Source organism: Perca fluviatilis, chromosome 6 (genome assembly GCF_010015445.1).
Source record: "Perca fluviatilis chromosome 6, GENO_Pfluv_1.0, whole genome shotgun sequence".
In the NCBI taxonomy this organism is placed as follows: domain Eukaryota; kingdom Metazoa; phylum Chordata; class Actinopteri; order Perciformes; family Percidae; genus Perca; species Perca fluviatilis.
Genome location: NC_053117.1, coordinates 15,855,277 through 15,867,801, shown reverse-complemented (window position 1 = coordinate 15,867,801; position 12,525 = coordinate 15,855,277). Strand labels below are relative to the sequence as shown.

At 42.5% G+C, this 12,525-nt stretch overlaps 1 protein-coding gene across 1 annotated transcript in view; it reads right to left on the bottom strand.

Moving 5' to 3' along the window:
* kiaa0825 (KIAA0825 ortholog) overlaps window positions 1–12,525 on the bottom strand; it is a 127,169-nt gene that overhangs the window by 71,052 nt on the left and 43,592 nt on the right. Inside the window, exons 17-22 of the mRNA XM_039802830.1 lie at window positions 10,071–10,295; window positions 9,672–9,976; window positions 9,343–9,449; window positions 6,737–6,881; window positions 3,388–3,543; window positions 1,757–1,851 (exon numbers count right to left, since the gene is read on the bottom strand). Coding sequence (XP_039658764.1) covers window positions 1,757–1,851; window positions 3,388–3,543; window positions 6,737–6,881; window positions 9,343–9,449; window positions 9,672–9,976; window positions 10,071–10,295 — 1,033 coding nt within the window. The remainder of the gene's footprint in view (window positions 1–1,756; window positions 1,852–3,387; window positions 3,544–6,736; window positions 6,882–9,342; window positions 9,450–9,671; window positions 9,977–10,070; window positions 10,296–12,525) is intronic.

Sequence of the window (12,525 nt, the reverse complement as noted above, 5' to 3'; positions counted from 1 at the left end):
ATTTACATTATCAAGTGTGTAAGATTGTATCCTCTGGTTTATCCAACAACTGGAGGGAGTAAAAGAGTAATTGTTGCAAAGCCTCTGTGAAAACAGCCGAGGGCACTTCGGTCTGCGGTTATGCAGAAAGCATTATCCTTATCTGCACTAACAAATGGATCAGTGGATCCGACATCAGTGCGCTTATCCCGTGAATGGTCTTCTACAGCTTGAGAGATATTTTTTGAGTCCAAGATGGATCTGAGGAAAACTTTGACAGCTTACATGTCGCCAGCCGTGAAACTAACTTCCTGCTCTGTGCGAGAGTCTCAGGCAGAACCAAAGCCATTCTCCAAATCCTCCATGAAATCTGCTCTTCTGGCCCAACAAAGAGAGGCTAATGAGGCAAATGGCAGAATCTCAGACACTTTGATACTGTGAGATTAGGGTGAATTATATAACCTTTACCCCCTCCCACTCCCATCCTTCATCATAGTTTTTGGTGCCTTGTCAGTGTTGACAGCTCTCTCTCTCTCTCTCTCTCTCTCTCTCTCTCTCTCTCTCTCTGTGTCACTCACAATCACAAATTGCATCCAATCTCCTCTTTTTTCTCTCTCTCCTCCTATCTGACTTCATATCCACGTAATTCATGTATGTCCCAACACTAATTTGGCTCAGTCAAGCAATGACAGTATCTGTTTTAACATGCAACAAAGCAGCATATAAGGGGAGGAATAATGTAGTGTGTATATGTGTGTGTGTGTGTGTGTGTGTGTGTGTGTGTGTGTGTGTGTGTGGGGGGGGGGCTAGAGGCATGAAAGCGACAAAGCTCGTCACAGCATAGAGCTGCGTACTTCACCCTTATTAGACCTGTGTCCTTGGCAGATGCAGAGCTTGCCCTTTGTTAGAAAGGTGTGTGTGTGTTACAATGGCGGTGATTTAGAATGGATTGGGCGTAGGCGTGGAGACAAGGTGCAGTAGCCCCATGGCTCCCTGATAGCTGGCAGCGTGACAGCTGCGAATGGAGAACTGGGAACAGCCTGAAGTATTGCCATCTAATATGTGTCACATACCTGCATAAATATGTATGCCCATTGCAGAGCAGAACAGGAGAGGAGGGGGGAGGGGAGGATGGGACGAGAGTGGTGGACTTGAGCGAAAAAAACTCTTCAATTAGGTGACACTAAGATCTGAGCTAGCCACTCGCTTTCCATCTCCAACAACGTTTCTGGTAAATTTCAAGGCCTGAAAAGTACCAGAACAGCAGGCATACCTCAATTACCAAAATCTGCAAACATTTTGTCCATGTGCATTAACAAAAATAGTATCCCATGATTCAACACACACATCATATTATAGCACTCCCATATCCTTTTCCAAAGAGTTCTTTGCATAGCTCAGCCTCCATTGTGGAAGCCACAGGAGCCCTTGGCCTTTGAACAAAGCGGACGTTTGAACCTCTGATGAAGAGCAGCTAGGCTATACGATCCCCAGTGACTGGAGCTTATGCCGAAGCTAAGTCAAAAAGGGAAGGGAAACTTGCCTCCGGAGTCTCAAGTGAACAGCTCATTTTGTGCAGGTAAAAGTGCGACTGATGCAGCTCAAGCCTCTGTGGAGCGGGGCTTTTATTTCATGAAAAGACTGCTCAAAAACAAAAACACCTGTGAGGATCATAATAAAGCAACAGGAAAACTCACTCACACTTGCGTTTGCGTGCGTGCACACACCGCTGCAAACGCAACACGTGTAAATGTAACAAGTGAAAGTAGTGTTTTACCTGTTGGCCAGCAGAGTTTTGAAGGTGACCTGACTCATGCCCCGATAGGCTGGCAGCAGCCTCGGCCAGTCCCATGCCCAGTCCACCACTGCACTCTGTTGATGTATGAGGATAGCGTATTGTTAGTTATTAATCAGGGTTAATACCATCAGTGCATTACCGCTCCAGCTGGGACCCACTAACAAAGGAGGAGGGGGGTCCCCAGCACAGGCTACAGACACCAGGCGATCAATCATGTCCGCACAAGAAGGTTTTTATTCCAATAAGACAGCAATTAATTTATAAATCCATTTGGGGGGATGTAGCCATCATTTATAGAAAGATAAATCAATTTTGGGAGGGAGTCGTTACTCTTGCGACTGCTCTGCTCTTTTTCTTACCATCTTCAATGGCACCCCGCCAACCCCCCTCCTTCTCTCTCTCTCTCTCTCTCTCTCCATCTCTTGCTCTTTCTCGCTCTCTCTTTTTCGTAAACACACACACACACACACACACACACACACTTGGCACTAGCACCATATTGGGAAAGCAAATAAAAATCAGATTGCTTTGATTGCCAAAATGTCACTCTTAACTCCAGGCTGAGTTTTATTGACAAAAGGAGGAGAACTCCACTCGTTCTCTCCATCCATCCATACCCCCTCTGCTCCTTTCTCATAGGTGATTGATGGATGTAACTCCCCCCCCCCTCCACCCTCCATTTTATTTGACAAACAACACAGGCACCTGAAGCAGAGAAGGCATTTTAATCATTCTCTTAATAGGGTGTTTCTATGCAAAGCTATGCAGCCTCCTGTGATAAGCCGAAAACAGGCCAAGTCTTAGGATTAAAATGTGTCTGTTCTTGAAAAAAACAATAGCGGCAACACAGCTACATTGCAAGGGATGTAATGTGTGTATAAATACATCTAATCCATTTAAAAAGTAAAAAGACACACAAAAGTCTGTCTTGAGGAAATACTAGCTTTTGTTGATTGTTTTGTGTGATATCAGCGCTATTTCCCTTGATAGTCGGGGAGGGAAATGAGGGAGGGGGAAGCTGACAACTCTACTCTACTCTACAACTCTGAGCTAAAACTACCTGTAGCCAACGTATCCCCTTTATGTAGAAGAAAATCTAACAATTAACTGAACATCACGGTAGCACTCCTGGGGATAAGTTTGGGGGTAAAAGGGTATACGGTTCAAAGCCCCAAAGAAGTGCACTTTAAGACTGCACTCTCCTTCAACATTACTCATTCTTTTATGAAAAAAAAAACTTCTCTCATCTTTTCACCTTTTCAGTGTTCTTTTCTTCCTGCTTGGAAAAGGCAGCGACCTATGGAGAATAGGAAAGCCGAGCCCCAGAAAGACCTGACAACTTCAGAGATTGCCACAGTATCGAGTTCACTAGAGACTCAAACTGCTGCTAACCTTCAACATTAAGCTTCTGGCCTTGGGAGGAAGTTAAAACGACACCGCCCTGCACATCACAAGTACACCCACACAGTACAGAGTCTAAAGACATGAAGAAGCTCCAATAATCACTTCATTATCATAGATATTTCACAGAGCTAATAATAAATAATTAATACATGATTTGCTATCAAAATAAACTGTGATGAGAACACTGTAAATGCTTCTTGACAAACCTGGTCCAGCTTCTTCTTGCCAATGTGGTCAAACTGTTGGAGAGGGTTGAAACCGGCAGTGTCCGCATGACTATCAGAGCCGAGGTCAAAGTTCACCAAGTGAGGAGGATTATTGGGCGAGTTATTGCTTTGACTTAGTTTAAACATCAATAGTTCCTGTATCCAAGACAGAAGGGGAAAGAGAGGGTAAAAACACAAGACAGACAGAGAGCACGAAGGTTGAAAGATACATAAATATATTCTGTTAAGAAAAAGCCTTACTAACTAAGACCAAAGAGAGAGGCCAAAAAGGTATTTTCACGAAAAACTAAACTTCCTCAAACTGAAAGAGCAGCAGTGCATACTTAAAGACATTCAGCATACTGACATTTGGAGAGAAAAAAATTACTGCTGCAATATTCATTTCATTTTTCACTTGTGATAATGATAATGCACTTCTAAAAGTTTGCATTTCAATGACGTCCGGTTTGACTGACACAACAAAAGCACTTTTTCCAGATGAGCATAGTAATGGGCAGAATGATCTCCATCCACATATTTCCTAATTAATCAGCCTTACAAAAATATAATGAATAAGAGCTGTTCAAAAACAGATTCATGAAAACACAGAACATACGGCACATAGATAATGTGTGTAGATGTAGAGACAGGGAAGGGTTTTCAGGACACCAGTACATGTTCTACTTTTGTTTCTGTAACCTTTGCTGTGGTTGCTTAGTACAGGTGTCTTGCAAGCTCTACAGTATAAATAAATGACGTTGTGTATGTCTCTGTGTGTGTGTGTGTGTGTGTGTGTGTGTGTGTGTGTGTGTGTGTGTGTGTGTGTGTGTGTGTGGGCATCATGGTGTGAATTCACTATATTCCCATCCGTCAGCTAGACATGGCCTCTGATCCACCTATCCCACCGCCTCACCACCAGCCCAGTCTGTCCCTGACCTCAGTGTTCTCGCCTCAACCTTGGGTGCGTAGAAATGCTCTAGCTGGCAGGAGGGTAACTCAGAGCCTACTTGGGAATCCCATGCACATTCTATTAAATTGCTACGCAGAGTTATAGCTCTTCACGGATTCCATCAACAGCAGCATAATGTATATGGTGCTTATGTTTGTGTTATTCCACGCTGCCCCCTAATAGTCTATAGGAGGACCATGTCTGTGAGGATCACATGAGCACCAACCAAGTGTAGCTTCTACTCTATTACCGCACCTATACCTATATATGTTATGCTATGATGATCATTAAAGGCTCCTCCACTATTAGTTGATCAAGTATTCAAGGATTTTTCACACTGTATTATTTTTTCTTCTGGAATGCATTTTGTATTCCTTTAAAGATAATTCATCTGTATGCTACTTAAAGGATATGTCTAGTGATAATCTATATATTTCTTATCAACACATTTCATCGGAATTGAAAAGGCCAAAACCAACAATTACCGTAATTAATCCCACTAACAAGAATTATCTGCGTAGCCAAAGCCTGATATAGTTTATTCCTACGCATATCAGTGAGCCATGCTGTTGCATTGGGTGACATGCCCCTTTTTTTAAATGAACACGGGCATTGTAGTTTATTTTGTAATTCATCCCACATTCACATCCTGCTGCCATAAACAGTAGAGCACCAAATCTGCAGCTGAAAATGGTCCAAAACAAAGACACAATTTACCCGTTTAAGTTATATTTGCTAACCAATACTACCCTGAAAATCCAGAGCTCTCGCGAGAGCACAATTTGAATTTGCTCAGTGAGTCACTCTGGCAATGAGTAATGATGCTCATTAACTACGCCCTTGGAGCCGAGCTGCACCAATCACATCGGTGTATCTGATATGGGCGGGCCAGAGGCGAGCTAAACAGATGACGACAGCGCTGCGACGTCGAAGTCCGGAATCAGTCAGTAAACATTGGTCGTAGTGTTATCCAATTGCATGCAGTGATATTTTCAAATGCATGCTTGGTGCCGCCCCTCAAGTTGGGCCATTTTCATTACTCATAGCCAGACCCTTAATCTTTCAGATTTGGGTCTGGATTTCCAGGCTAAACCATTACGGTGTCCAGCTGTTTAAAAAAACTGATTCATCCTTTCCTAAAAATTTAAGTAAATATTCATCCCCCTTTTCAAAAATTGTATGTCATCAGGAGAAACGGACTTATACACTGTTGGTTTTGGTCTTTTAATGGAATTTTGTCAGCCTCATCCAATACTTAATAATCTTTCCCATTGAAAGAGCCATTGTAGTAAGAATATACAGTAGTCCATAGGATCATGGGACGCAGTGTACAGAGTAGCATATGTTGGTGCCTTTGTGATATTCAGTAGCAAGAGGCGGTTTATGGATATAAATGTAGTGTGCTGTAGGTGGAGGATGTTGCAGTGTGATTTTTACTAAAGAAGAAATGCCGACAGGCCTACCTGCAGAGGTGTTACGGAACCAGTCAAAACAACTTGAGTTTCTGCACATAACACTTTCAATGTACTTTTTACTTATTTTCCAGGAGTCACTTTAAAGCACTTGTTTTTACCAACTGTGTACTTAAGGGTACATATCACTAAACTCTATATTTATATATATATATATATATATATATATATATATATATATATATATATATATATATATATATATATATATATATATACTCTAATTAAAGGTGCTCTAAGCGATGTTGGGTGACATTACTTCTTGTTGAATTAATGTCTCAACAAGAGACATTATTAACACACACACACACACACACACACACACCCTTCTTGTCCGTTATTGGCTGAACACTGGAACACGGTTTGTGTATGTTCGCATGGTCCAGGTTGGACCACTTTGTTTTTGTTGGCGTGTGTGGACCCCAGGCATTTGTTTTTTACAGTGTGTTCAGGGGACCTGCAGGTCGCGGATAGTGAGGAGATGTTTTCTGTATGTGACAAAAAATGTTGTAGCCTAAAAAACGCGTGACATCGCTTAGAGTACCTTTAACAAGGACACTTTTTAGAGAACTTCTACTTTTCATTCTGTTAAACCTTTTTTTTTCCTCTTAAGTGACTTTAGCTCAAACAACTTCTACTTGAGAAGAAGAAAAAAAGAAGAAAAAAGGAGCCACTGCTCTTTCTCACTCAGAGAGTCCTGCTGTATACTGAATGTGGTAACTCCATGTGGCTCCCTCTCCTCTACATGTGGTGAGCGTATAACACAGGAAATCACTGTAGGTTTGCACCCTGGAGGTCACCTGAACAACAGAAGATCAGAACAAGCAGACTTCACACACACACACACCCTCCGTCTCCCCCTCCTGAACAGCCTGCGGCCTCAGGCCAGCAGCCACCTAATTGCTGGGGAGAGGGAGTGCTTCCCTACCTCATTGCCTTGGATGATGTGATAGATCTGCCTCAGGTAGTCGCTGCCACCTGCTTTGTGGCAGACCTCCAGCAGCATCAGGCCTATTTTCTGCTCAGTCAGTTCAGCCGCAGCGACTCCGCTTTCCTTTCCTCGCTCAAATACACTGAGAGAGAAACAGAGATAGGAAAAGGAGGAGATGGAAGAGTAAACACAAAGACAGAATAACACAGAGTGGGGCAAAGAGAAAGGAGAGGAAACAGAAAGAGGGAAAGTGTCAGCTCGTATCTCTATATCACCTCTGGCTGAGAAAGGATTTTCTACTTTAGCAAAGAATTTGGGGTAAAATTTGGAATTTGCTATACACAAGAAGATTACCTGAAACACGACTCCTGAGTTTAATTAAGGATTCTTTTTGTTTGTTTTTAGAGAAATAATTTACTCCAGAGGGCAAAGGAACACAAAATGCAATACTTGGCAAGGAAATAAATATCTCTTTGCTCCACTAAACTGAATACCAGCCCGGTCAAGGCTAACGCAGGTGAGAAATGCAGACAAATTATTATTGAGGGTTGGATAACAAAATAATTCTCACTGTTGTCATTACCATTCATGAGATACATAGGGGAATTTTGACCGAAGGATGCTGGTGCACTAAAAGTGATTGGTGTGTGTGTTCCTAGGCATGTATGTGTGTGTATGTAATTGTGTGTCAAGGTCCTCATGCATGTACAGTCCCCAACCCCTGGCAGACGCCTGCATCATTTTCCTGCCCTTCCTGTATGGATGGATATCACACTACCGTCCATCAAACCTTCTCCTTCACATACACTTCCTGTCATTGTTCTCTCTCCCTCTCCCTCTCTCTCTCCCTCTCTCTTCCTCTTTCTCTTCCCCTTTGTAATTATAAGGTGGCAGAAACGGTGTCGCCTGTCAGCCAGCCATTGGCTGCTTGACATTGAGAGTGGCAAAGGAAGAGGAGTCCCCTCTCGTCCATGTACATCCCTTCATTCTTTTGCCTGGCGGCCCGGCGATGGTGTTGTCGGCGATGGTGGCTGTGCATCCGTGTCAGCACCTGCACTGTATCCTTTCCTGTCCATCACTGTGCAGGTGAAGCAGATGATTGGATTCAGTCAGCGGGGTGATTAATGAGGGCCCCTCCGGATTTGGGACAGCCTATCAATCATGTCATTAGGGCCAATGTGCCCTGAAAGAGGCAGACCTCCGCCAAGGAATAACTGCATTCATCTTCATCTGTGTATGCATCCCGTCAGCCCAGCCAGGGTCACCATGATGGAGAACAATAATCTTCTCCTCTACAAATTACTTTGCAAAGACAAGGTGGGTGGCGTGGGGAGGGGGGCTGCAGTTGGGAAAGGAAGGAGGGAAAGTGGGATGAGGGAACAGAGGTGGGAGGGCTCGCAAGGGGCAAATGTTCTTTGTCAAAGGGTTTACTTTATGTGTGTGTGTGTGTGTGTGTGTGTGTGTGTGTGTGTGTGTGTGTGTGTGTGTGTGTGTGTGTGTGTGTGTGTGTGTGCGCGTGTATGCGTGCGTGAGTAGGTGCATGTGTGAGATGCCAGTGAGTGGAGCGCCAGTTGTTTTTGGAGTTATTACACCGCTCTCTCGCTCTCTTTCTGACACTGTATTCTGATTGTTTACAAGCCAGGCGTCACTTCCCTGTGAAGGTTAGTTTAATGAATAGTAATGATCCCACTGAATGCCTCCGACAGGTGATACATAATCACTCTTCTTTCACTTTTCCACTCATCCCCCTCCCCACCCCTCCACCTCCCTGTCTCTTCTTCTTTCTTTTTCCTCCCCCTATCTCGTCCCCTGTTCCTGTCACTGAAACATACAGCATTTCCTAGAACTGGCCATAATCTACTTAGTGTTTTTTATTTATTTAATTTGTCTTCTTTTTTTAATTGTACATGTTGTGTCACGGCGCTGAATCACTTTTTTATGAGGATGGATGCATCCAGAGTTTGTTATGATGAAGTGAGCGAGCAGAGGCGCAGTTTCTGGGAACGAGCTGCGACGCGCCAAAGGTCAGAGATCCGAACCAAAGTGAAAGCTGTTTTCCCATCACTCCAGCCTGCAGTCCACTCAGTCAGACACCATGTCCATCATTTTCCACAACAAACACATCTGTGATTCATTGATCTTACTCATTCAATGAAAAATGATCTCAATGATACGATACATCAGAATTTGAATGCTCAATTAAAAAAAAAAGCATTTCTAAGCTGCATTCTTTTTCATTGTTTTATTCAGCATCTATATTCAATGGCAAGTAGCTGAATACACCATCAGTCAGTTTGAACCGCCTCCTTCATCAGACTATCAGCCCTCACCTTCCATCTTACTATTGATAAATCACTAAAATTACGTAGTGGGAAATTCATTTCATAAAAAGCTGTTTTTACGATCAAAACGATTTGAATAAAATGATACCTCATTTTTTTGTTGAAGGTGCACACGAATAATCAATACTAATTGAGACTAACGACGACCAACGCATATATATATAGCCTTTTTCTGAATGCATGAAAACTGTAATATAGTAAACTACATCAATACCATTCTGACCTTAACCTCTCGCTAAATCCCTGCAGTTGATCTCTCACCTGTCTGAGCAGAGCTTGCGTGCCTTCTGCAACTGCACGTTTGTCCACTTGGGTCTTTTTTCCTCCAGAGCCTGCAGCACTTTGTGCACCGTGGGTTTTGGAACACCCTGTCGGACAAACAGCAGACCATTAAGGTAAAGGAGTAAAAGTCAGATGATTTGTTGACACACGTTAAATCAACCATCAATATCATGAAATGATGGTATCAGGGTTTTTAAACGTAAAGTACAGTATATAGTTTCAGCTACCTTACTATACATTGTAAACAAACTTCCTATTATTATTGATTGTATTGTTATTATTGTTATTACATTAACCTTAGCCCTTACCTTCTGTTGAATGCCCATGGTGGCCTGCAGGCACTCAGCCAGCAGGACAAGGGGTTCCTTTGCCCCACAGTCCAGGGCCAGACCACTGATCTGTTCCAGTGTGTCTGGGTCCTCCAGGCCCTGGATCAGACAGCCTAACAGGGCCCAGAGTAACAGGCCCATTAAGCGCAGCTGCCGGGCATGCTGGGAGAGGTGCTTCTCTGCCACTTGGAAGAGGAAGCGGATGGGGAGAGGCACGGATGCTACGGCCAAAGGCAGGTTGGTGAAAATGAAGGACAAGGCTTGAATAGTTATGGATATGGCAGCTGCAAAGAGAAAGAAATGTTTTTTTGTTTTAGAAAACAACCCCTAAAATGTCTTATAGCTCACATGAAAATGTGTCACCCAGTCTGTGCGTACTCTTGGTCTCCTTTCCCCGTGCTTCCAGAGGTGTGTAGTTCCACTCCTTGGGTATTTTAGCCATGACGCTCTCTGGTACATTCTGCTTGAACGAGGCTCTACTGGGCTCCTCTGTGGCCTGCCAACCCATCGCCATGGAGACCAGGTGTATCAGGAGGCTGTTGGTAGCCTTGGTGACTATCGCCCGGACACAGCTGACCACTGCAGGTACAGCCCTTGTTGTGTCTGACAAAAATGGTAGACGATTGCATAAGGTAAAGAAGGGTGTCTGAAAGAATATCAAATTGAAGACTCAAGACCTTTCCAATTGTATCTATCATTGATTGTTAGGACTGAAATTGAAAAAATAAAAGCATTAAGCTGAGCTTTACATGAATACGCACACATTTTAGGTCACCAATGGACTGAAGCCAGCGAAAAAGAAGAAACCCAGATGACAGGATACAAAACGCCAGAATTAAATTGACTCACTTAGAGTTACAACTTTGGCATGGCAAATCTCTGCTCTACCAAGTGAACTAACTTCAGTGTGATGCAGTAGAGTTTTTGTCTATTGTACTGCATTGGTATAAGTGCCGTCACATTTCTAGACATTTTTGAGACCACTATTTGACGGACTGACTAGTTGCTTTACAGAATGATTAGAAATCAACTGGTAAAGATAATGATGTCCAGTTGAATTTAATAAGCAGACATGATGCATGTATGGATGTATGGAAAACTCTGTTTTTAATTATTTTAAAAGTAATGCAGTACATGCAGTACAAAGAAGTCTCTCAGAGCACAATAAAAAAAAATGAAGGCCTCCAACTGCATGTAGGAACATTTAATACTATTCTATTAAAATACAGTTTTATCACTACACTAGGCCTTAAATCAGAAAAGGTTTGGACTTGTAAACTTGTCAAAGACCCGCAGACATGCCATATTATTGACATAAAAATAAAGGGTAGATGACATTTTATGAATGCTACCAAATTAGAGTGGGTTACACGCAATAGTCCCTTTAATCAGTCTGTATCACATACGACTCCACTTTTCAAACAATGGGAAAATACAGAGACATGAATAGCTTGCACATCCACTTAGTGCTAAGGCATTCTGTTGAAATATCTACACTAAAAGCGAGTAATGTCAAGTTAAATTCAGATGTTCTTGATCAAACCCAGGTGGCCCGACAGTAGAAATCTTACTACCTTCTCCAGGTGCACTATGTATTCCGTCGCTCTGCCCTTTCATATCCCGCTCATATTGATAGCAGAGCAGCTACAGCATGAAGTTGTATGGCACCCATAAACTTCCTACAGCGTCGGCTGTAAAACCAAAGGCTACAACAGAGAGATATAGTGCTGTGACGGCACTGGAAGTGCACTGAAATCTCCAGGGACGCCTAACAAATGTGTGACCTCAGACCCATAGAAAAAGAGGAGAGCGGAACAGAAAATGATATAGCTTTTGGAAGGAGAAGCACTTTGTGGCAGGTGAGACCTAGACCTATTTTTCAAAGTCACTTGCTTCTCAGGCTTAATACCGCCCGCTACTGTATTGACTGCTGTATTGATTCGAAACAACCTGCTACAGTGTGATGAAACATCGGTGTAGGTGGAGAAATAGTGAAATTCTCAACGTAATCTATGAAAGTTAACTCAGTGAACAGTTTAAATAGAAATGGGGGCACTGGGGGTATCCTGTAACCAAAGTTATAATATAAAGATTTGGCACAGTCCAATAATTAAACTAATTACCCTGTGAGGATAAATGATGATTGGATGACTTTGAGAATTTCTGTCTGGCTCACTCTATCTCTCTCTCTCTCTCTCCTTTTTGTTCTTTCCCTCTGTCGACCCCTCCCTTGCTCTGTCTCCCTCCAAATACTCTTCTCCAATCACCCTAATTTATGCTACAATAATTACCACTCACCCAGGATATCAAAATCACCAACAAAAAGGGCTCCATACTCCACAGGAGTTCTGATTAAGCTCTGTATCAAAGCTTGTACCAAAGAGAGGCGGGAAGAAAGGAAGAGTTGGGGAGTAATTGCAGTCTCTGTAACAGCATATTCAAGTCATGCCTTAGCTCACGTGAAATGTCAACACTAGGCTGGCCCTTAAGAATAAAGATTAGATATTTTTTTTGTGGTCAGATTTACTCTTGTGTTTAGAAACATACAGTATCTAATACATTTTGAGAAAATATGGTTAAATCTCTCAATCAGTTACGTACATTCATTGTCTAAGCTTGAAACTATATCAATATCTTGGGCGGTGATAGATTTAACAATCTTTTTTTCCCCAATTTAAGGTGAAATGAGAATGGCACAGACTAGTATTTTATCATCCCTTCATTTTGTAATAAAGAATAGATAAACAGTACAGTATCCTGCCCTATAAACCAAATAGCCCTAAGCTAATGAGCTATGAAACTACAAATAAATCAATTATTAAAGTTGCTCTCC